This window comes from Eleginops maclovinus, chromosome 23 (assembly GCF_036324505.1).
Source record: "Eleginops maclovinus isolate JMC-PN-2008 ecotype Puerto Natales chromosome 23, JC_Emac_rtc_rv5, whole genome shotgun sequence".
NCBI classification, from domain to species: Eukaryota; Metazoa; Chordata; class Actinopteri; order Perciformes; family Eleginopidae; genus Eleginops; species Eleginops maclovinus.
In genome coordinates, this window is record NC_086371.1 from 1,345,001 (window position 1) to 1,368,108 (window position 23,108).

At 42.9% G+C, this 23,108-nt stretch overlaps 1 protein-coding gene and 1 long non-coding RNA gene across 2 annotated transcripts in view; one reads left to right on the plus strand and one right to left on the minus strand.

The window, feature by feature from the left end:
• fat2 (FAT atypical cadherin 2) overlaps positions 1–23,108 on the plus strand; it is a 76,459-nt gene that overhangs the window by 23,054 nt on the left and 30,297 nt on the right. Inside the window, 14 exon segments of the mRNA XM_063876289.1 lie at positions 190–248; positions 842–1,153; positions 2,839–3,049; positions 6,674–6,813; positions 7,314–7,376; positions 7,849–8,061; positions 8,612–8,822; positions 9,662–10,020; positions 10,022–13,330; positions 13,870–14,269; positions 14,655–14,854; positions 15,649–15,802; positions 16,184–16,417; positions 20,205–20,594. Of these exon segments, the coding sequence (XP_063732359.1) occupies positions 190–248; positions 842–1,153; positions 2,839–3,049; positions 6,674–6,813; positions 7,314–7,376; positions 7,849–8,061; positions 8,612–8,822; positions 9,662–10,020; positions 10,022–13,330; positions 13,870–14,269; positions 14,655–14,854; positions 15,649–15,802; positions 16,184–16,417; positions 20,205–20,594 (6,255 nt within the window).
• Positions 2,639–5,052, minus strand: LOC134859661 (uncharacterized). Its single transcript, XR_010165132.1, has 3 exons — positions 4,903–5,052; positions 3,788–4,059; positions 2,639–3,027 (listed from the first exon to the last, which is right to left on the minus strand). It is a non-coding gene; the product is annotated as an uncharacterized LOC134859661 (long non-coding RNA).

A 23,108-nucleotide genomic window follows, 5' to 3' on the forward strand; every position in this document is an offset into this window, starting at 1 on the left:
AACAGCAGCTGCACTCTGAGAACTGTCTGTTTGTTTGTTTAGGTGCAATTAGCTTTCTCACTTCCCAGGACAGAGACTCACTAATGATTTTTTTTTTCATTGTGTGTGTGTGTGTGTGTGTGTGTGTGTGTGTGTGTGTGTGTGTGTGTGTGTGTGTGTGTGTGTGTGTGTGTGTGTGTGTGTGTGCAGGTATTATCAGCACTCTCTCAGCTTTGGACCGGGAGGATAAACCAGAACACATTGTCGAGGTGAGACTCCTATATTTACATTTGACATTTTGAAAAAACAAAAACTGAAACAAATTAAAAAACGAAATAAGGAAATGTGGAAAATTAAAAATGGGGAAAGTGTAAGAAAGAAAGAATGAATAAATAGTAAGAATGAGTGGAATAAATAAGGAACATGATGAGGAAACTACTTTAAACTAATGTAATTAAGCAGAATTAAGGGTAACATATGATAAATAAGGAAAATGATAGGGTTCCTCTAAGACACAATAAGGAATGTGAAAAAAGAATCAAAGTAGAAACAATTAGACAGAAAAATGTTGGGCAAATGCAATAAATACATTTTTCAGGGATTAAAAATGTTAGATATCAAGGATTTAAAGTCAAATGAAAAACTAAAGGAATCACCAGAGGAAACATTGTTCAATCTAAGGCTATAACAGTATTTAAATATGAACTCTTTTTAGTGTTGCTTTTACTAAATAAACCTGGCTTTAAATAAAGCATAAATTATGATGACATGTAACCTCTGCAATAGTGTTTAATACCAGTGTTTCTATTGCACACACAGCTTTAACATTTATAATGATTAAGCCTGTCTTCTCCTTCCTCAGGTCATCGTGTCAGATAACGGCTCTCCTCCTCTGAGCTCCACCGCCACCGTGGTGATCGGAGTCCTCGACGCCAACGACAACCGACCCAAGTTCACGGACAAGCTGGTCCACGTGAAGCTCCCCGAGCAGCGGCAGCAGGCGGGCCGACAGGAGGTCTGCAGGATGGTCGCCCGTGACGACGACGAGGGCTCGAACGCCGTGGTGACCTACACGCTGCAGAGCGACGAGGACGAGAGGTTCGAGATCGACTCTCTGACCGGAGTGGTGACGGCGCACGGGGACTTCTGGCCGGGGAACTACAGCATACTCACGGTGGGGGGTTGTCCGTCAGTCCTTGGAGAGGGATCCCTCCTCTTTAACTTCTTGTGTTTATATACACTTCATTTCTGTTTCCTTTCACTGCACATTATTACTTTGACTTTATTCTATATTCTTTTTTCTTTTTACATATTTTTACACTTACTGTTTATTAATATTTTTATTACTTCTCATTCAGTCCCTTTTTTATATACTTTTTTTTCGGTCTATTTTTTATTTATATTTATTTAACTTCATTTTTAGATTAAGCAACTGTCACAAAACCCAATTATTCCCTTGGGATAAATCAAATATCCAACTTCTGATCAGTCTGATGGCTCATGCATGGAACAATTCCAGGCTTTAATTTTAATGCATCTGATTTCAGAAAACACTGCTACTTCCAAATCCACGTGTTCTCTGGAAGTGTTTGCTTTTTCCAAATAAACTGCATCCATGTCTCTGAGATGCTTTGGTAATAGACTTACTATTCCTCCTTATGCAACGTGGAAAAAGAAAGCAGCACATGCTTTTGCCATCGTTTAAGTTAAACCAGGAAAACACACACAGTAAATACACCATAGCTTTATGCATCTGACATAGAAAACAGATTAGATGCCCTGACTCTTCCTGCTCATTTCACTCACGAATAATCATATAAACTGTAAAACACAAACTGGATTTCCTGCACTTTTGCAACCGAATCTGTTGCACCCTCTCTGACTTGTGTGTCTCCTGTCCGTCAGCAGCAGTGATAATGAGCTTGTTTTAGAGAAAGGCTGCAGGTAAATACTTTCTCTAAAGGGTTTTATGTGCCTCTGTGGTGTGAAGTCTTTAACCGAGCCCACCTGCTGCTGAAGAGGCTAAATTACCCGTGCTTAATACCCGTCACTAACACCTGCCTGTAAACCCAATGCTGCTTGTCATCGCTCTGCATCGTTTAAGTCAGAGAGGTTAATCAGCATCAGAAATGTCAGAAACATCCAACTACTCTCCTCCTGCGCTGACACTCTCATTAAGAAGAAGCTAAAGGGGAGGCAGATGTTATCCTATGCTTCTCTTGTCCTAAAGAAGTCTGACAAAGAGCTAAACCAACTCTCTCCACACTCCCACTCCTCAGACCTCAGACCAGAGCTCATTGGTACCTAGGGAAAAGGACTGCTTTGAAAAGGACTCAGTAGTTTCCTAAAACAGCTCAATATCTTTTGACAGTAACAGGAGGAGACAAAAGCCATGTATTAATCATCATTTACTTCTAGTATTTTTGATTAATTGGCAGCACATACTGACAATAGATGCTCTTAATTGGAATACACACACATTGTTCAATCGTTTATCATTACTGTTGTGGTAATTAAATTAAACCCCTTATTCTGACATAAAAACATTAAGCGCTTTCACGTGAATATTTCTAACAAATCTGACGAAATGTAAACGACAACATTTTAATCTAAAAATCACAACAAAGTTTGAAAACTTGATTAAACATTTTCTTTTTTATTTGAATTAGAAACAATATTTATTTGAATTTTTTTCAATGAATATTTTGTATTTTCATGGTTAGACTAAAGTCTCGTTTTTGTCATTTTTTTTCCTGCTTTAAATAATATTTTAAAAATGGGACCTCGTGGGCCCCCGTACACTGAGACCCTCCAGCTCCTTCGTTAAAAAACTGATTTAATTTCTCTGTTGGTTTCCAGATTAATGCGACGGACCAGGGCAGCCCGTCCCACTCGTCCACGGCGAGACTCGACATTGAGTGGGTCGCCCCCCCGCCGCCCTCCGACGAGCCAATCACGTTCGACGACCCCCTCTTCACCTTCGCCATCATGGAAACGGAACCTGTCACTCACATGGTGGGCATCATCATGACGGAGGGAGCCCACCGGCTGAAGTGGTTCGACATCATAGGTGAGGGGGAACACACACACACACACACACACACACACACACACACACACACACACACACGAAGAAATTCAAGATTTCAGATGAATGTTCACAGGATGGAAGGATAAACTAAACACAACCAGATTAAATAAAACAACCCTGCCAACAGAGAAGCTTAGTGATGGATGAATAAATAAAGAGGAGGAGAAGAGGAGGAGGAAGAAGAAGAGGAGGATGGGGAGGAGGAGGAAAAAAGGTCTCGGTGTTATCAGCGGGATATTTTTTTTGAGAGGATAAATCACCAGCCCCTCCTCTCATCACCTGCCAGATCTCCACAGGAGGGACAACTGGCCATCCCTCCTCTTCCTCCTCTCCCTCCCTCCTCCTCCTCCTCCTCCTCCTCCTCCTTACACATGGTGAAGAGGACAGTGGCAACTTTTGTGTTCCCGTCAAGTGTGCATCTCTAAATCTCAGTAACACCTTTAATTTACTTAATTTTAACACGTTTTACTTATTTTTATTGAGTTTATAGTCATGAAACCCCATTTACACTCAATAAAACCCTTAGTTGAGTTAAAATGCCACCAAAAGTTAAGTATTTTGACCTAAATTGACATATCACATGATGTTTTTGTCCGGATTCATGATTTAGTAGCAGCACCAGATGCTAATCATTTAAATTAAACACATTTAATTCAAGTGTTTGTCATTATTTGTGTATTAATGAAACATTTATAAAACAGGATACATTTGACTCACACCAACAGGAAAACGTGTTGTAGTTTTTAATAAAACTGTGGATAATCCCCGGATGGTTTAGACTGATTCTCCTCGAGCCTCGTAGGAAAACACATGGTAGTGTGCCAGGCTGTTTCCTGCCTGCGGGTGCAGAGAGAGGCCGAGGTTCCTCCTGTTCAGTCCACCGTGCCAAACTCGATCCGGGCCAGAACCCAGCAGACTCTCAGCAGCCCTGCGGAGTCCTGCCGTCCTCCCAGAGCTGCTGACGCCGGACGTTACGTCTTCTGACATTTCTGTGTGAGAGTCGTGAAGCATCCAGTCCTGGTTATCCTCGGGAGTCTGGCAGTATGCTATCATGCTAACTACTGCACACAATATTGGTTCTATAATCACGGTGACTCCAGACTAAAGCTCATGAGGACAGTTTATTATAACTCTCACTGCCAGAAGAGGAGACAGAGGTCCATTTATAAAAACAAGTTCACCTAGAGACTGAATTAAATTAATCAATCAGTGTGTTAATTAGCTAAAACATTGGATATGTAGCTAACTAGTTATGCATCTATCTATCTTACTAGCTACTTTTCAAGCTACCTTAAGTTTGCTTTATATCTTACCGAGCTAACAAGCTACCCAGTAAACAATAGCTATCTTGCTAACTTTTGCCAAATTGGTGGCTCTCATAATTTAAATTAGAACTATTAATTAACACCCCACTTCACCTATGTATCTAATGAGCTAGCTTGCCAACGTTAGCTATCTAATAAAAAGCTAGCTTAAGTTCACTATCTATTTAAGTTGTTAGCTAGCTTACGTTAGCTACCTAACAAGCTAGCTAGCACATTTGAGCTATCTAGCTTGCTAAGGCCAAATTGGTGGCTCTAGTCATTTAAATGAGATGTATTATTTAATACACTATGGTTAAACTTGCAGTGCGGGTCTGTGTCTACGGTTCTGGCAGTGAGAGTATTAATGAAAGTGCCCTAGAGCAGACACAACATGGTGAATACATCCCTAAGGTAGCAGAACATCAGCTAGCAGTGAAAGTCATTCATAATGGGCTTTTTTTCTGTGGTGAAAACACAGTTTAAATGCCATAAATCATTATCAAAAAAACGGACTCTGCAGGACCTTACCCTCACACTTGTCATGCATCAAACACATCCACAGCGACTCTAGGATAAACACAGTGGAGTAAAGCACCTTTAAATACAATACTCTGAAAGTGCAGTTTGTCTCCGACAGCTGTGTGTTCAATCAATCAGGCTTTAGTCGTAGCGTTGATAATCGTGCAGCCTTGTACTCTCTGTGTGGGCCGTCAGCGCCAATCAGTAATTATCGCTGATGGCCTTTTAGCTGTCAGACCAACCTCTTATATTTCCCCTCCTCCTGCTTCTCTTGTTCTCTATTTTTTGTTAGAAATTTGAGACATATGTGACCTCACGAGGAGGCCTTTTTTCAACTAGAATGGGAGGATGAAACCCTCTTTTATCACATACATGCACACAGCAGAGCACACACAGTGAAATTGGTCCTCTGCATTTAACCCATCCTAGTACTAGGAGCAGTGAGCAAGCTATTGTGCAGCGCCCGGGGAGCAATGGGGAGGGGGGATTGGAGGTGTCCGGTGCCTTGCTCAAGGGCACCACAGCAGGGCCTAGGAGGTGAACTGGGACCTCTCCCCCCTCTGGACCAAGTAGCAGTCCACTTTCCATATTTCAAGTCTGTTCGGGGACTTGAACCGGCGACCCTACGAGTCCCAGTCCAAGCCCCTACTTACTGAGCCACTGCTGGACAACTCTAAACCACAGCAGTCTCCTCCCAGTCGTGATACTAAATATTCAAATAGCACAATATGTGTTAAGTGAAATATGTGCAGCTACAGACTTTAGTGGATTTTTTAGTAGAATAATGATGTGCAAATGATCCACTCCTCTTACATCAGTCAAAATAAACCGCCAGTAGTGTCTTTTTTCCAAACCTCGCAGACTGTGTATCTCTGACCCTCATTTTGTGGACCGATGAGGGAATGTTGTTGTGTCACAGCGAGGACTTTCTCATGCAGATATGATCAGGCATTTCTACCTGCCCCCTCTCCAGCAGCAGATGTCTATCAGCCTCTTTGGCCGTGAGACAAACTCGGAGAGAAGAATTACAACTTCCCTGGTACTTAAAACATTTCAATTGGATCGGATGAAATCTGAAGGAGGAGTTTGTGAAACTACGGAGCCTGAAAATGACAGAAAGGTCAATACTTTCCATATACTGCAGAGTTTCAGCTCAGTGATTAACTGACAGAAATAGACCTCTTAATTACCCAATTATCTATGGATCAGGATCAAACAGAGTGTGTGTATCTGGGTTTGACTTTGGAGAACATAGGGCAAAATGTATTCATTAGTTGACATGCAAAAAGGATTCAAATGTGCAGCCTCGATCATGACCAAGGTAGATGCATAAAAGTGTGTGTGTGTGTGTGTGTGTGTGTGTGTGTGTGTGTGTGTGTGTGTGTGTGTGTGTGTGTGTGTGTGTTGCAAGGTGGACGTCTTAATAAACACCATCTGCTGCAGCAGGCATGAGGTTTACCTTTCTCACGAATACACACATCCTGCTGAGAGAGGAGTCATGAAGCAAAAAGAGGAAGCAGGATAAAGGAGGGAGGAGAGGAGGAAATAGGGAAGGAAGGAGGAAGCAGAGACTGCAGATTGACCAGACTTGAGTTTGGGCGTTTCAAAGTTAGGAAGTGGGTGATAAATGGTAGCGCCCCCCGCAGGGAAATCGCTGCAGGTTCTTCTGCAGGAGGACGATGCATCCTTCCTGCAAACAGAGAGACCACACTGACCGCTGGAGGCCGTCACACTGCAGCACCAACACCTGATGGAGTATCTTAATTTCTGTGTCTCTCAGGAGGAGACGACGAGAAGGACTTTGACATCCAGAGGACGATGGGCACCATCTCCATCGCCCGGAGGCTGGATGCTGCACGCTGCTCCAACTACAACATTACGGTGCGGGTCAGCGACGGCCACCGCAGCGCCACCACACAGGTGAGAAACACGAGTAAAAGTAGGAAGAAAAGCAGGTTGATTAGACCCTGGAATTAGGGGCTTAAATAACAAGAGATTAGCAAAGTCTGCCTCTGGACACTTTTAGGGGACTGCAACACAATATAATTTGCCCATTAACACACAGAGTTACATTTATATGAACTTAACTCACCTTTTTGCGATACTAATTTGCATTTTAAACAATAATAAATGCAATAAAACCCTGTAGTTTGTTGCTTTAAGGACAGAATGTACCAAAAACCCAGCCCTCTCAACAAGTTGCGTCCCTTTAAATTCATCCCACTGAGCTGCAGCAGAAGTTTCAGACAAAAACATCCCAAAACTTCCGTCAGTAAATCTCTGGTTTAGATGTGAATCCTGAATCCTGCAGCAGCAGCAGCAGCTCAGTTACAGGGTGTTAAGCTGCTTTGAACCTCTGCATGATTTCCATATTTAATGTTGTTCGTGCTGAGCATCGTTCTTCTCCCCATAACCTGCAGGCCTACATCCGGGTGCTGGACATGAACGAGCATCGGCCCGTCTTCCTGAAGCCGCTGTACCAGGTTAGAGGCACATCCGTTCAATTTGTAGAGCTCTGTGTCTGCTATAAAAACAGAGATCCACATCTTTTAATTTGTTTTTTCCGTAGTTTTATACATCAAGTATTAACTGCTCACTTGTATTTCTCTAGTCTTTGCTCTCTCTCTCTTCAGATCTTGTAAATCACCCTGAATCTTATCTGTCATATCTTTGTGTTGAAGTTCGAGAGAAGGAGCATGTTTGATTATGCAGGCTTCTGTAAATTCTGATGGGTTTTAAAGTACCTCAGGCCATGCTTTACTCATTTCTGTTCTGGGTTTGTATGATTTTCTCTCAGTTAAATTCTTTGATTCCTTCTCTAAAATATTTGCTCTTACTGAACATCTGATACCAAGAATCAATACAAACAAAAATAAACCAAGCATTCAGATTCCTATCAGTTCTTTCGTCCTGATTTTCTTTCTTTTTACTTAAAACCCTCCTCTTGTGTTTAAGGTGAGGGTCCCCGAGGACACGTCCCCCTGGAAGGACGTCCTGCAGATCAGCGCTCAGGATGCCGACGCCAACAGTAAGCTGGTGTTCTCCATCCACAGCAGCCTCCACCCGGACAGCACCAAGTTCTTCCACCTGGACCCGAAGAGCGCAGTCCTGGTGATGACGGAGGAGCTGGACTACGAGACGATCCCTGTGCACACGCTCATCGTGATGGTAAGGAGGGAAATACAGTGAAACCTGCCCGGCAACAGTCATGGTTTAAAAAACAGCTTTATTTTTAACAGGAATCTTTAATTGATCTAAGCGTCCCAACGGCACCGTAGAATATTCCTTTGTACGTAGTTATATTGTATAAAGGTGCAATAACTGAAGGGTCTTCCCTTTTATTATTTTTTATAATATATATATTTAATTTAATTGTTCATTTAATTATTTAATATTTATTTTTGATTATTATTCTTTTATTATTACATTTTTATTGTTTATTTTTGTTTTGTTTTCTCCTTTTAATCTGATTATATTATATCAATTGTAAAATGTTATGTTTGTTAACAATGATGAGCAGAAAAGTGCCTTTGGAAAATCAAGATGCATCTTAAATAAAAATAATACATACATTAAATGGAAAATCTAAAATAAATTCCACACAATATCGTATGAAATGCAGTAAAAATCCCATCTGAATATACAAACCTGCTGCAATACCTACGTTTGTGCGATTTATTTGACTTCTTCCACATTAACACTCTTCTTTATTCCTCAGGTGCGTGACCAGGAGATCCCAGCAAAGAGGAACTTTGTGAAGGTGGTGGTTGAGGTGGAGGACTGCAACGATCACTCCCCGGCCTTCCTCAGCACCCGCTACGAGGCCAGCATCTCCAACCTGGCCCCCCCGGGCTCCGAGGTGCTCCGGGTCAAAGCGCTGGACAAGGACATGGGCAGCAATGCCGACATCAGCTACTCTCTGAACTCCGGTGAGCGGGAACAAAGGCTTTTTAAAGATATTTTATTTATGGTGGCTGCTTCTTTACAGTCATCCCGATACACGTAATCACACCTGGGAGCTGCTGCCATTTCCTAATTTAAACCGCCGGGAGATGACACTTTCAACCGCAGCCCTCAGATGTTGAATACTTCCTGTGAAACCGAGGGGTCAAGGACACACTGGTGATGCCTGAGGGCAGAAAATGCCTCCGAATTGCCTCTGAATTTCTCTGTTTGGGAAAGAGGATTTCCATCAAATCAATAATGCAATCTTCAACACATCAGTCCCGCTATAACGAGAGAGAGGTCGAAAGGATGCACGAGTACTTTCAGTCCAGATAATGGCACGTTTAACCATCTTGATCATAGCTGAAACCTTGAAGAATGGTCAGGTTCATTTTTGTAGCAAAGGAGAATTTTAAGGTTTTGATTATTTTGACCGATATTGCATTTTAGAGGAACTGGTCTGGCAGTCGCTCAGTAAGTAGGGGCTTGGACTGGGAATAGTAGGGTTGCTGGTTCAAGTCCCCGAACAGACCTAATATGTGGAATGTGGAATGGTACTTGGAGAGGTCCCAGTTCCCCTCCTGGGCCCTGCCATGGTGAACAAGGCACCGGACACCCCCAACATAATAACAATAATTTAAAAATATATTAAAATGATCCAGATTTTTAGGACGACGTTGACCAAACAGGGGTTTTTCGATAAAGAGGCTCTTTAATGCTTTCCTGTAGTGTATTCTATTGGTTCTTCTGCATGTAAATGGTCTGCAAAGGCTAAAAACCGCTGTTGTATTAAAGTAACAGATCATTTATTGTCTCTCTGCAGGGAACATCGACAACATCTTCTCCATTGATCCAGAGCTGGGCTCCATCAGCGTGAACAAACCTCTGGACCTCCAGCCTCAGGATCACTTCCACCTGACGGTAAAAGCCACGGACCAGGGCTTCCCTCCGCGCTCTGACCTCTGCTCCGTCCACGTCCACATCCGCATCTCCGACCAAACCCCTCCTGCCTTCCCCTCGGACGACTACCTCACAGAGATCAGTGAATTGAGCACTATTGGAACACCAGTGACCACCATCTCGGCCTCCAGCCCCGCCGCTGTGCACTATGGGATAGAAAGTGGCAACACAAACCGGACCTTTCACATCAACCCCTCCACCGGGTTGATCTCAATCCAGAAGCCACCTTGATTTTGAGATCTCTGCCTCCTATAAGCTCAAAGTCACAGCGTCCACGACAGCGGGAGCTTCCTCCAGGACGGTCGTGTTCATCTACGTAATCGACGAGAACGACAACGCTCCTGTTTTCCAGCAGCGGGACTACCTGGGGCAAATAAGCGAGTCGGCTCACATAAACAGCATGGTGATGGGAGAAAGAAACACCCCTCTGGTGATCCAGGCGTCAGATGCTGACAAAGATTCAAACTCTCTGCTGGTGTATCAGATCCTCGAACCAGAGGCCTTGAACGTCTTCACGATAGACTCCAGTATGGGCACCATCTCTTTAATCTCACCGGTTGACTTTGAAGCCACGGCTGAGTATCACTTCACCGTGCAGGTAAAGGACTCCGGGGAGCCATCGCTGTTTGCATCGGAGCCTGCCAAGGTCACTGTGCGCGTCCTGGACCTCAACGACTGCCCGCCACAGTTCATAAAGCCAGTGTATGAGCCATCCATCATCTTCCCTGCTGTCAGGGATACAGAGGTTGTGCAAGTCACGGCCAAGGATCTGGATTCAGCTGTCTCATACAGCATCAGCGAGGGAAATCTCCACAATGCCTTTTCAATTCACCCCAATACTGGAGTCATCACCGTGAGCAATGTGTCCGAGTTCAGGCCGTCTTACAAACTGGTTGTCAAAGCGTCTGACGGCCTCTACAAAGACTTAGCCACTGTCCACCTCAACGTGACAAACCTAACAGCCAGCGATCTTGGATTTGAGCAGAGGGTGTACTCAGCAAGTGTCAGAGAAAACCTAAAGACAGTCAAAACCTTGCTGGCACTCAAAACCACAGGTTGTTTTTTCAATGAGCCTGTTTCTTACTCTGTGGTGAACCCGGTGGGGAAGTTTGTCATTTCCCAGTCATCAGGCATTCTTGAAACAACCGGTATACCTTTTGACCGTGAGGAACAGGAAGCCTATGACGTAGTGGTGAAGGTAGAAGACATGAGAACACCGCCAAGGACTGCTACCACGCAGGTCAGGGTTTTTATCGATGATGTCAACGACAACTCTCCGCAGTTTCTAAACTTGCCTTTTTCAATGATGATTTCTGAGACCTCTGAACCAGGGGATGTGTTATACCAAGCAACAGCCATCGACCGAGATCTGGGAGAGAATGGGGCCATCGTGTACTCACTCGAGGAGGATTACGACCTTTTCAGGATCGATCCCGACGTAGGTGATGTGTCCCTTCAAAAGCCTCTTGACTTTGAAGCTCTGAATAAGTACGTGTTGACGGTCTTTGCTGTAGATGAGGGGGAGCCAAGTCACACCACTATGGCCCAGCTCAGCATTCAAGTGAGGAATCAAACCAACCCGGTTTTCCAGACCCTTCTTTATCCACTGAAAGTGCCAGAAAATGTCCCACAATTCACCACCATCCTACACGTCCAGGCCAGGAATCCGGAGGGCTATCGGCTCATCTACAACCTGGAAGAGGAAAACGCCTCACAGCATTTTCACATTGATTTCAAAACCGGCGTGTTAACCGTCTCCAACCCCCTGGACTACGAGAGCCAGACCATGCACGTGTTGACAGTGCGTGCGACCGACTCTGTGACCGGAGCTTCCTCTGAGGCCTCCATTGAAATAGAAGTAGAGGATGTGAACGATAATGCGCCAGTTTTCTCGAAGGTAGCGTACAAGGTGAGCATTGATGAGGGGATCCCCATCGAGACCTCTGTGATACAACTCTCTGCCATTGATAGGGACTCTGGCAGGAATAAAGATCTCACCTTTCATATTGTGAAAACAGAGAAGAACGAGACTGATTTCTTTGAGGTAGACCCCCACAGCGGGTTGATTGTGACAAAACAGGTGCTGGACTATGAAACCACTGAACACTTTCATTTCAAAGTAAAAGCCACTGACAATGGCACTGTTCCTCTCAGCAGTGAAGCCCACGTCTTCATAAATGTCACCGATGTGAACGACAACCCTCCAGACTTCATCAGCTCCCAGTATGACGCCACACTGGACGAAATGGCAAAGTGTGGCCACATCGTCATCAAAATCCAAGCTTCAGATCCGGACACCGCGGACCTGAACAACCTCAAGTACAAAATCCTCTCAGGGAACGGAGGCCGCTACTTCAACATCAACGAATCCTCTGGACTCATATCTTTTTCCAACGTCTGTAAGAGGAATCTGGACCCTTACTACAACCTGACGGTGGCGGTGTCTGACGGGGTGTTTCAGAAAACAGCACCAGTCAATATCGACATGATAAACAGCAACAGGCACAGTCCGCACTTCAAGCAGAGCCTCTATGAAGCAGAGCTGGCGGAAAACGCAGAGGCAGGAACTCGGGTGATCCGGTTGGCCGCCATCGACCCTGACGACGGGCCGTTTGGCAGCGTTGACTACACCATCATTAACAAACTTGCCGATGAGAAGTTCTCCATCGACGCTGATGGGCAGATAGTTACGACGCAACCACTGGACCGAGAAAACCCCGCTCAGAGAGTCATCGCGATCAAAGTGATGGCTAAAGATGGCGGCGGCAAAGTGGCCTTTTGCACGGTCAAGATTATTCTGATAGATGAGAATGACAACGTCCCTCAGTTCAAAGCGTCAGAGTACCAGGTGTCGATTCAGTCCACCGTTAATAAAGGCTCCCCGGTGATTCAAATCATGGCTTATGATGCGGATGACGGCAAAAATGCAGATGTCACATACACGGTAGACGAAGGCGAAGAAGTGACCGAAGATATCATCGAGATCAACCCCTTCACTGGAGTCGTAAGCGTGAAAGAGAGTCTCGTTGGCATGGAGAATAAGATCTTCAACTTCAAAGTAAAAGCCCGTGACGGCAGCCTTCCTTTCTATAACTCCACGGTCCCCGTTCAGCTCAAAGTGGTTCCTCCCGAGGTTCCTCTACCGAAGTTCTCGGAGCCTCTGTACTCCTTCTCGGCTGCAGAAGACATCCCCGTTGGGTCGGAGGTCGGCTCAGTGAGAGCGGACTCCGACATGCCTCTCATTTACAGCCTGGTGAACGGGAACACTGTGGAGAGCAACAAGGACAAAGTGTTCAGCTTGGACAAGGAGAGCGGAACGCTGCTGCTGCAGAAGACCATCGATCACGAGAAGACAAAATGGTATCGGATCGATGTGATCGCTCAGGGGAACCACAACGGGACCGATGTTGCGTCGCTGGTGTCCGTCAGCATCCAGGTCCAAGATGTGAATGACAACCAGCCGGTGTTTGATGCTAACCCATACCGGGCCTTCCTGGCTGAGAACATGCCTGCTGGAACGACTGTCATTCAGGTGAGTTCGAGAAAGTCTAGATCGTTCTATCTTTGGAACTAGCTAATAATCACAATATACTGATTGAAAACTATGTTGGTTACTAGCTTTGGTAGTTTGTAAGATTTATGATTCATGAAATTAATTACTCGGACAGTAATTGCGTTCAATGAAGTGGGGTAGACTTTTAGTCAGAAATAAAAGCCAGAGATGGGAATTTCTTCTACTTCGTGAACCCTTTACAGACCATCTAACTGAATCAGAAGGAGCTAAAGCAGCGACAGTTATGAACTATGGTATATAACATCAAGTTCTGTATCTGGCTCGAATGCAAAGTGAGCAATAAGGATATACATTTTGGAAATGACTCATTTGGAAAAGGGAGATGTTCATGTTCTGCTGTGGTGCTCAGAAAACGCTTGGATCAGTGTTTCTTTTTAAAACACAGTTATATCATTCCTTTAACTCACATTACAACCGTTTATATCCTAAAATATACAAACAGACTTCTTTAAAATGCTTCAATTTGAACTAAGCAAAATCATGTCTCGCCCCACAAGGTGACCGCCAACGACCCGGACACCGACACCAATGGTCTGGTGACCTACAGCTTGGAGTCTATACCTGACGACACCACCATGATGGATATCACCAAGGTGTTCTCCATCGACGGAGAGAGCGGCTGGATCACCACGGTCCGGGAGGCGGACTGCGAGGAGACCCGGCTCTACCGATTCTACGTGTCCGCCACGGACCACGGCGGCGACGCCAAGCTGTCCTCCAGCGTCCTGGTGGAAGTGACGGTGACGGACGAGAACGACAACCCGCCGAAGTTCTCCGATGACTTGTACCGCGGCTCCGTGGTGGAGAACAGCAGCCCCGGGGAAGTCATCGTCTCCATGACCACCACGGATGCTGACGTGTCGCTGGAGAACCGACTGGTGACGTGCTACATCACAGGTGAGTACGTGCGAATGTGTGTTTCTGTGACTGTCCATTTTCTACTTTTCTCCAACTACATTTTAGTATAATAGTTATGGGTGCTTAAAGACACTGTGATGGACATGTATTGCTGTTTTTCTGATGTTTTATTGACCACATATATCTTACTGTGTCCGTGTAATGCACAAACCAGAGCAAATTCCTTCATTGTGGAAACTTCTTGGCAATAAACCTGAGTCTTATGATAGTTCCACTTTAGCAAGAAGATTATATTGAACAAATGCAAAAGCATGACTTCAATATCTGCACCGATAGCTACAGCTCTGCTTATTGTTATTGGTGAAAGGGAAGATCCTTTTGAACATAACATCTTTACTAACTGAGGTATTTGCCCCCCCTGCAGACGGGGACCCTCTGGGCCAGTTTGCCATCATCCAGGAGGACGAGGGTCGCTGGGGTCTGATCCTGAAGGAAGCTCTGGACCGAGAGACTAAGGACAGATACACACTGAGAGTCACCGCCACCGACGGGAAGTCCGAGGCTCCGGTCACTGTGGACGTCCACGTGCTGGACATCAACGACAACAGCCCGCTGTGTGAACAGGTGAGGGAGGACAGCTCACCGACTGGGCTCTGGTTTCAGACAGAGGGGGAAAAGAGGTGCTGCGGCACAGGCAGTATGAGAAACATAAAGAAAACGAGCTTAACATAACCTCTTTAATCAGGAATGTACTTTTCTTTACACTCTTAATCGTACCAATAGTGTTTCTAAGGAAATACAAGTGCCTCCTAAAACCTGCACTAATAAAGAATCTCATTCGTTTTATTGGAGGTTTTAGTGCACAGTGTTTTAGTGTTGTGACTCCAAACTTCTCCTGATGTATGCACACACAGTATATATATTGAATACAGTACATCCAACTCTGCAGAGCCAGCACTCAGAACCATTCTCCATTTATACTTCATCCTGCAGCGCCCACACATCCAGGACCAAGAGGAACACACAAATAAGAAATGTAGTTTGTTTTGTGCTTTATCAAATACTGCAACTTAGTTAAACAACTCACAGCTCTTTATAGCTTGTCAAAACGTTACAAACACTGCTCCTTAACTTATTAAGAGTTAATTTAATTACATGTTTTATCAAAATGACCCGATTCAATTCTACGCAGATGAGGGCTTTTTATTGTCATGCAACTCTTTCCCGCTTCATATTTATTCCCACTTTAGGGTCAGGGTAACATGAACCCTTCTATCTTTTCCATATGGTGTTTGATAATTGTGTTGAGCGTGAGCGTCCCATGATAATAACTTTGGTGTCAATGTCCGACATAAAGCTCCAACATAAAGCTCTATGCAGATGACACCTGATTGTACCTCCTTATCCTCGTGTTGCAGCTGGTGTACACGGAGGCGGTGATGGAGAACTCTCCATCCAGAATGTTCTTCCTGAAGGTCCGGGCTTCAGACCCCGACGTGGGGGCCAACGGTCAGGTGTCCTACAGCCTCCACGGGCTCAACGCTGACAAGTTCCATCTTGACCACCGGACAGGTATGTCTGTTTTGGGTCAGATCACTAGGGCGTCGGTTAAGTGTTTGAGTACCATCGGCGCTGAACTGAAACACATTTCTATTCTTCAGACCCGCCTCGCTGACATCCATCACACTTCATATCTGTCAAAACACCCATCTGTCTTGTCTGTTTTGGGTTGCTTATTTCGCCCAGACAAAAAACATAAAGTAGTATAAAGTTTGCCATCAGGACTTTCACTCTGCGACCTGATGGCAAACAGGAGGAGGTTTTAGATCTGGATTGCCTCCTTGGTTTTGGATTGAAGATCGTGTCCTGGAGTAATAGTGGTTTTCTGGCCTGATTGAAGACCTAGTGATGTGATGGCTTCATTATGACCTCAGTGTGTTAATCTCTCCCCAGGTGAGCTGTTCACTCTGGCGGTGTTGGACCGGGAGCGGGAGGTGGAGTACAACCTGGTGGCGAAGGCGACGGACGGCGGTGGGCGCTCCTGTCAGGCGGACATCCGGCTCAGGGTGCAGGACATGAATGACAACCCGCCTCTCTTCTCCTCCAGCCACTACGAGGTCACTGTGTTCGACAACACCACCGTGCGGACCCCCGTCGCCGTCATCTACGCCAAAGACCCCGACACCGGTACGTCTTTAAAGGTCATTCTGGGTGAAATGAAGCGTAGGGTGTAGGGGAGGTTATAGATTACTAATAACCCTGTTCAAAATGTAATAAGCAATATGTGTTCAATACTTCACCACTACTTTTAAGTTATGCATCTGTCTTTTTCCAACTCAGCAATGAAAATAAAGACCTCTTTGAACATTGAAGCATGGAAAAATACAGTTGTGAACCTGGAAATGAGCAGAAATCAAACTCCAGATAAAGAAAAGTGGCTGCGTGTAAACCCTGATTGATGCTCGACACACATAACTACTTTCCTTCTCCACGTTGACTGTCAACAAGCAAACACAATAGGAGCTCAGAGAGCGTCAAAGTGTTTCTCTCAGGTCAGGACATGTTGTGACTAACCTGAGTCAGCGATCCTTAACTCCTCTAGAGCCAAACGCTCAGGCCCGCCTCTGTGTGAGTGCAGTGTGTGAATGTAGACTCACTAATACTGAACATAATGAAACACTAAGCCATTCCCAACAGAGGTCTGCTCTCAGGAACGCCCACCTGTACGGCACTGTGATGATTAAATGCTCGGGGGGTTTTAACTCTTAACCCAGACTGCGTTAACGTCTGTTTTCTGTAATCATTTCTCCGTGTGTTTCAGAAAACCATTTCATCTCACTGTTCTTAAATCACTCCGGTGTTTGTTGGGTTTTAAAGTTTTGAAAACTAAAGACAGACAAAAGTAAAGCAGGAGAGTTTCTTCATCCCAAACCAGATGGACCTCTGAGACAGTGTGGGTGTGCATGGTGCAGACACACACACCCACGAGACACACACACTCTCGAATAACCCCAGTTCACACAAGATGATGGATAAAAATGCACAAACACACCCTCACGTTTAAGTATTTTGCACATACAAAAAAATGAATCCTTGTATGCTAAATGATGGACAAATTCAGACAGGTACACACACACACACACACACACACACACACACACAGGTGAGCCACTCCTTCAGATGTGCAGCAGCTTGTCCTCTTTGTCCACACAGACAACGTTCTCACAGACAATAATGACTAATGGACTTTTTTGCGTTTCGGTTTATTTGCAATAACATGTTTCTAAAAAAACATCTGAAAAAAACATCTGAAAAAAACTCACAGACTGAAAATGCATCTTTGCTCCGCAGGCTGCTGCACCGCCTGTTTGCTGAGGCGTCCTTTAAGCTTAAAATGTTGACCTTCAATCACGGCGCCCCTATCACTCTGTAATTATCCTGAAACAGAAGTTAGCTTGTTACATCTCGGAGCAAAAATATGTCGGCTTGTTTCTGAGGAGCTGCAGGGAGACGTGTTCAGGGTGCACGAGCTTTTCAAGGGGTTTTGGTCTCTAAGATTGTTTTAATATGGATACTTACAGGAGGCCTGTGATGGCGTGTTATTGCAACTAAATTGAAAATACATTTCAAGTATTATTCCTGAAAAACGGGAATTTCCAAGATTTAAGTCGTAAAAAAAGACAGAAATTCTGACGTAAAATTAGTAAAGTTATGAGAAAATGTGATATTTCCTTCGACCAAAGCGTTAAATGTTTTTGACTTTTAAAAAAAAAAATTCGAAGATAAGACTGGTCACTTTACAGGTCAGGGTCAGGTTAGGGTCAGGGTCAGGGTCAGGGGTCAGGGTAAGGGAAAGGTATAACAGAACAGGGGTTTGCTGTAAAAATCTGTGTGATGAAGTTGATCCAACAATGCGAAATGAAGCTTTATGGTTCCTGGACAAAAACCCATTATTTTTAAAGAGGTTTCGCAAAAACTATATCAAATACTAAATATAAACCGGTGTTGACGTTTGAATAATATAAGTTGTTCTTTAATCTTAATTTTAATCTCCGAGAATTCAGAGTTTTTTTGGGGTTTTTTGCAACTTAAAAATGTGAAAGTGTTACAGATTCTTTTTGAGTACATCTCATAACCTTCTTCCTGCACGTCTGTAATTCTGTTAGTGAATCTTTATTTCTGTTTAAATGACTTAAGATGTTTGAGATATTATACCTTCATCTCAGACGATTCAGTTTATTTTTTAGTTGCTTTCTTCACTATATCACAGATATCAGATCGATTTCTTCCCCATAAATGAACCACTTAGTTATTCAGATTTGTGAGCTGCGTAACAACGCTGTAAATGAACTGTTTATTATCCCCTTTTATTTTGAGTTCTATTAAACTGACACTAATGCCACTGAGCTTCTTTGCAGCCCTCCATGTTTACATGTAAACACTCCTCCTGTAGTAGCAGGGATTACCATCCCATAATTGAATCATTGTTTATTGGCTCGAGTTTAGAGAGATTCTTTATAGTGAAAACCTGATGGTGGAAGGTTGAAAGGTATATGATGTTTTGGGGATCATGTCTTCATAAACACACCCGGTGGGAATCCAGATGTGGTTTTGATAACAACAGAAGATCCTCGGCTAATGTGTTAGCAGTCAGAGCCAATAGGAAGCGCAGGCTGGTGTCACATGACCAGAAACACTGAATGACATTAAAAGTGTAGTATGGGTAATTAAATCAGAACATACATCTTTATAAAATAATAACAATAATAACAATAACAACAATAATAATACTAATAATAATAATAATAATAATAGTAATAATAATAATAATAATAATAGTAATAGTAATAATAATAGTAATAATAGTAATAATAATGATAATAACAGTAATAATAATAATAATAATAATAATAATAATAATAATAATAATAATAGTAATAATAATAATAATAATAATAATAATAGTAATAGTAATAATAATAGTAATAATAGTAATAATAATAATAATAATAATAATAGTAATAATAATAATAATAATAATAATAATAATAATAATAATAATAATAATAATAGTAATAGTAATAATAATAGTAATAATAGTAATAATAATAATAATAATAATAGTAATAATAATAATAATAATAATAATAATAGTAATAGTAATAATAATAGTAATAATAATAATAATAGTAATAATAATAATAATAGTAATAATAATAATAATAATAATAGTAATAATAATAATAATAATAATAATAATAGTAATAATAATAATAATAATAATAATAGTAATAATAATAATAATAATAGTAATAATAATAATAATAATAATAATAATAATAATAGTAATAGTAATAATAATAATAATAGTAATAATAATAATAACAATAATAATAATAATAATAATAACAATAACAACAACAACAACAATAATAATAGTAAATCTCATCTAAAGGTACAAACATGTAGAGAAAGATGAGGTCAATTATTATTTATGAATATGCTGTGATGCGAGGCAGTGTAGGGAAAAAAAAAGGGAAATGAACCAGAGGTATAATAATTAAAATAAAGAACAAATGAAAATATAAGATTTATTTTGAAAAATGGTTACATTTATGGGTAAAATGAGACGGTTATCTCATTAGGCTAAAGTAATACATTCATCAGAAATACATTTTAGTGTTGAATGTATGTGAAATGAGTATTTGTCTCAGAAAAAAATGGTCGATTTATGAGAGAAAATAAGAATATTCTGTAATTCAAACCTATTAGAAAAATAATAAGATATCCTCTGAGAAAAAAATGAATATTATTCAGATAAAAAAAGTAAATATGAGGAAAAATTCTTTAAGATAAAAGTGATAAATGAATAAGAATCCAAATATTGATAATAATACGACGGCTTTTTTTATTTATAAGAAAACATAATAATAGAATACTCCAAGATCAACACTCATGACAACCCCCCCTGCAGGTATAAACTCGGAGGTGCGGTACTCCCTGCTGTCGGGCGACGGCGGCTTCTTCTCCCTGGACGAGTTCTCGGGGATCCTGCGTCTGGAGCGACCTCTGACCCCCGACACGCCGCCCTCCTTCGAGCTGAAGGTCAAAGCCACCGACCGCGGCCTGCCCCGCCACCTGTACTCCATCGCCACGGTGACGGTGGACGTGGTGTCCCTGGACGACTACCAGCCCGTCTTCCTGAGCGCCGAATACACCGCCCGGTTCCCAGAATCCTTAGCGGTGGGGTCCGAGGTGCTGAGCGTCTCCGCCCTGACCAGGGACGGGGGCGGGCCGGATCCAGTCACGTACCGAATCACGTCCGGCAACGAGGACGGACGCTTCCTGCTGGACACTCGGACAGGTGAGCAGCTTTCTGTTTATCCAAGCCTCCTTTGTTTACTTCTGGAACATGGTGACATCATTTGTTGTGGTTCTGAGTTTGAATCTTCACGGGTTGTACGTCTGTTGTGTGTGCATGTGTTCGGTGCACTAATATTTGTCTTGTAAAAATACTCTAAATATAATCTGTAACTTGTAAAACAGGTGTCGTAAGGCTCGTCTCTATCAAGGCTGGGTTGAACGGGTCAGTTTGTTTCCCACAGAGAGTTTCTGGGTTCAGACAACATATTTGAGTGCTGAACAAACAAACGCAAACATGTAAACACACGTTGGTGGTGGCTGATTCTGCAACCCGAAGTCCTTCTGTTCTCCTGAGTTCTCCGTGACGACAGCTTTAATAATGATGTCTATTATTTATCGTTTGGCATCTGATGAGCCTTTAATCTGAGGGATTTATTATGGACTCTCTGGATCATTCGTTATCGTCTCTGACTGAAACAACACGGCTGTTTTCAGTCTCCTGTTTGCTGTGTCCGTGTTTGCTTCTTCCTGAGGATCCATTTGAGAGTCACAGTTTATGCTTAGGCCTTCTCTCCCGGAACACTCGCGCTCCAATTGACTAGCGCTCCAACGCATTGTACCTGATAGGCTAAGGGGGCGGGACATCTCTAATCTCTACATACTGATATACACCTGAACATCAGCAGGAGAGGACTCTTTAAAGTAGAGACACTACATACTGATACACACCTGAACATCAGCAGGAGAGGACTCTTTAAAGTAGAGACTCTACATACTGATATACACCTGAACATCAGCAGGAGAGGACTCTTTAAAGTAGAGACGCTACATACTGATACACACCTGAACATCAGCAGGAGAGGACTCTTTAAAGTAGAGACGCTACATACTGATATACACCTGAACATCAGCAGGAGAGGACTCTTTAAAGTAGAGACACTACATACTGATACACACCTGAACATCAGCAGGAGAGGACTCTTTAAAGTAGAGACGCTACATACTGATATACACCTGAACATCAGCAGGAGAGGACTCTTTAAAGTAGAGACACTACATACTGATACACACCTGAACATCAGCAGGAGAGGACTCTTTAAAGTAGAGACGCTACATACTGATATACACCTGAACATCAGCAGGAGAGGACTCTTTAAAGTAGAGACACTACATACTGATATACACCTGAACATCAGCAGGAGAGGACTCTTTAAAGTAGAGACTCTACATACTGATATACACCTGAACATCAGCAGGAGAGGACTCTTTATAGTAGAGACACTACATACTGATATACACCTGAACATCAGCAGGAGAGGACTCTTTAAAGTAGAGACACTACATACTGATATACACCTGAACATCAGCAGGAGAGGACTCTTTAAAGTAGAGACTCTACATACTGATATACACCTGAACATCAGCAGGAGAGGACTCTTTAAAGTAGAGACACTACATACTGATATACACCTGAACATCAGCAGGAGAGGACTCTTTAAAGTAGAGACACTACATACTGATATACACCTGAACATCAACAGGAGAGGACTCTTTAAAGTAGAGACTCTACATACTGATATACACCTGAACATCAGCAGGAGAGGACTCTTTAAAGTAGAGACGCTACATACTGATATACACCTGAACATCAGCAGGAGAGGACTCTTTAAAGTAGAGACTCTTTAAAGTAAAAGACCTTCAAACTCTCTTCTTTTCAGTAAAGTACTTCTGTTTTGAGCGAACACTACACGGTGATAGGACAGGACAGGAAGCTGGCAGCGAGCCGCTGAACATAAATCATACCTCAGTTTATGTTAACGACTCTCTGTACTCTAACAGCGTGGCACAATACATCTCAGGCATTAGCATAACTATCTGCACAGACATGCCCGCTGCCAAGACGAGCGTCTGGCTCTGGTGGTTCTGACACTGAAATTACTGTGTGTGTGTGTGTGTGTGTGTGTGTGTGTGTGTGTGTGTGTGTGTGTGTGTGTGTGTGTGTGTGTGTGTGTGTGTGTGTGTGTGTGTGTGTGTGTGTGTGTGTGTGTGTGTGTGTGTGTGTGTGTGTGTGTGTGTGACATCTGTTTTCAGTATTTCATTTTATATAAAGTTGTTTTTAGGTAGAAGTGTTTAGGGAATCCGTGCTCGAGGTCCAGAGCTTCATTGGGCATTTAGAAGTTTTACAAAGTGAAATAAACAAGAAGGATCTTTGGGTTTTATTGATCAGTTTAAATTAGCCATAGATTTTCTACAAGGCTGGTTTAGTAAGAACGTGCAGAAAGGTACGAATGAACCGCGGGAAAAACTGAAGCAAAGCCAACCTTCTTCCAGTGGAAAAAAGGTGCAAAAGTAAATGAGCGTTGGATCTCTTCGACCCGTGCTGGTTGAACATCTCTGTCTGATCTCAGCGCTGCGTGTTCCAGGAGAAAATAACGTACCTGTTGAAACCCGGAGGTGTTGAGTGAGCTGGTTGTTTTTGTTGGAGCACATTTTGTTTTATCGTAATGAAGTGTGT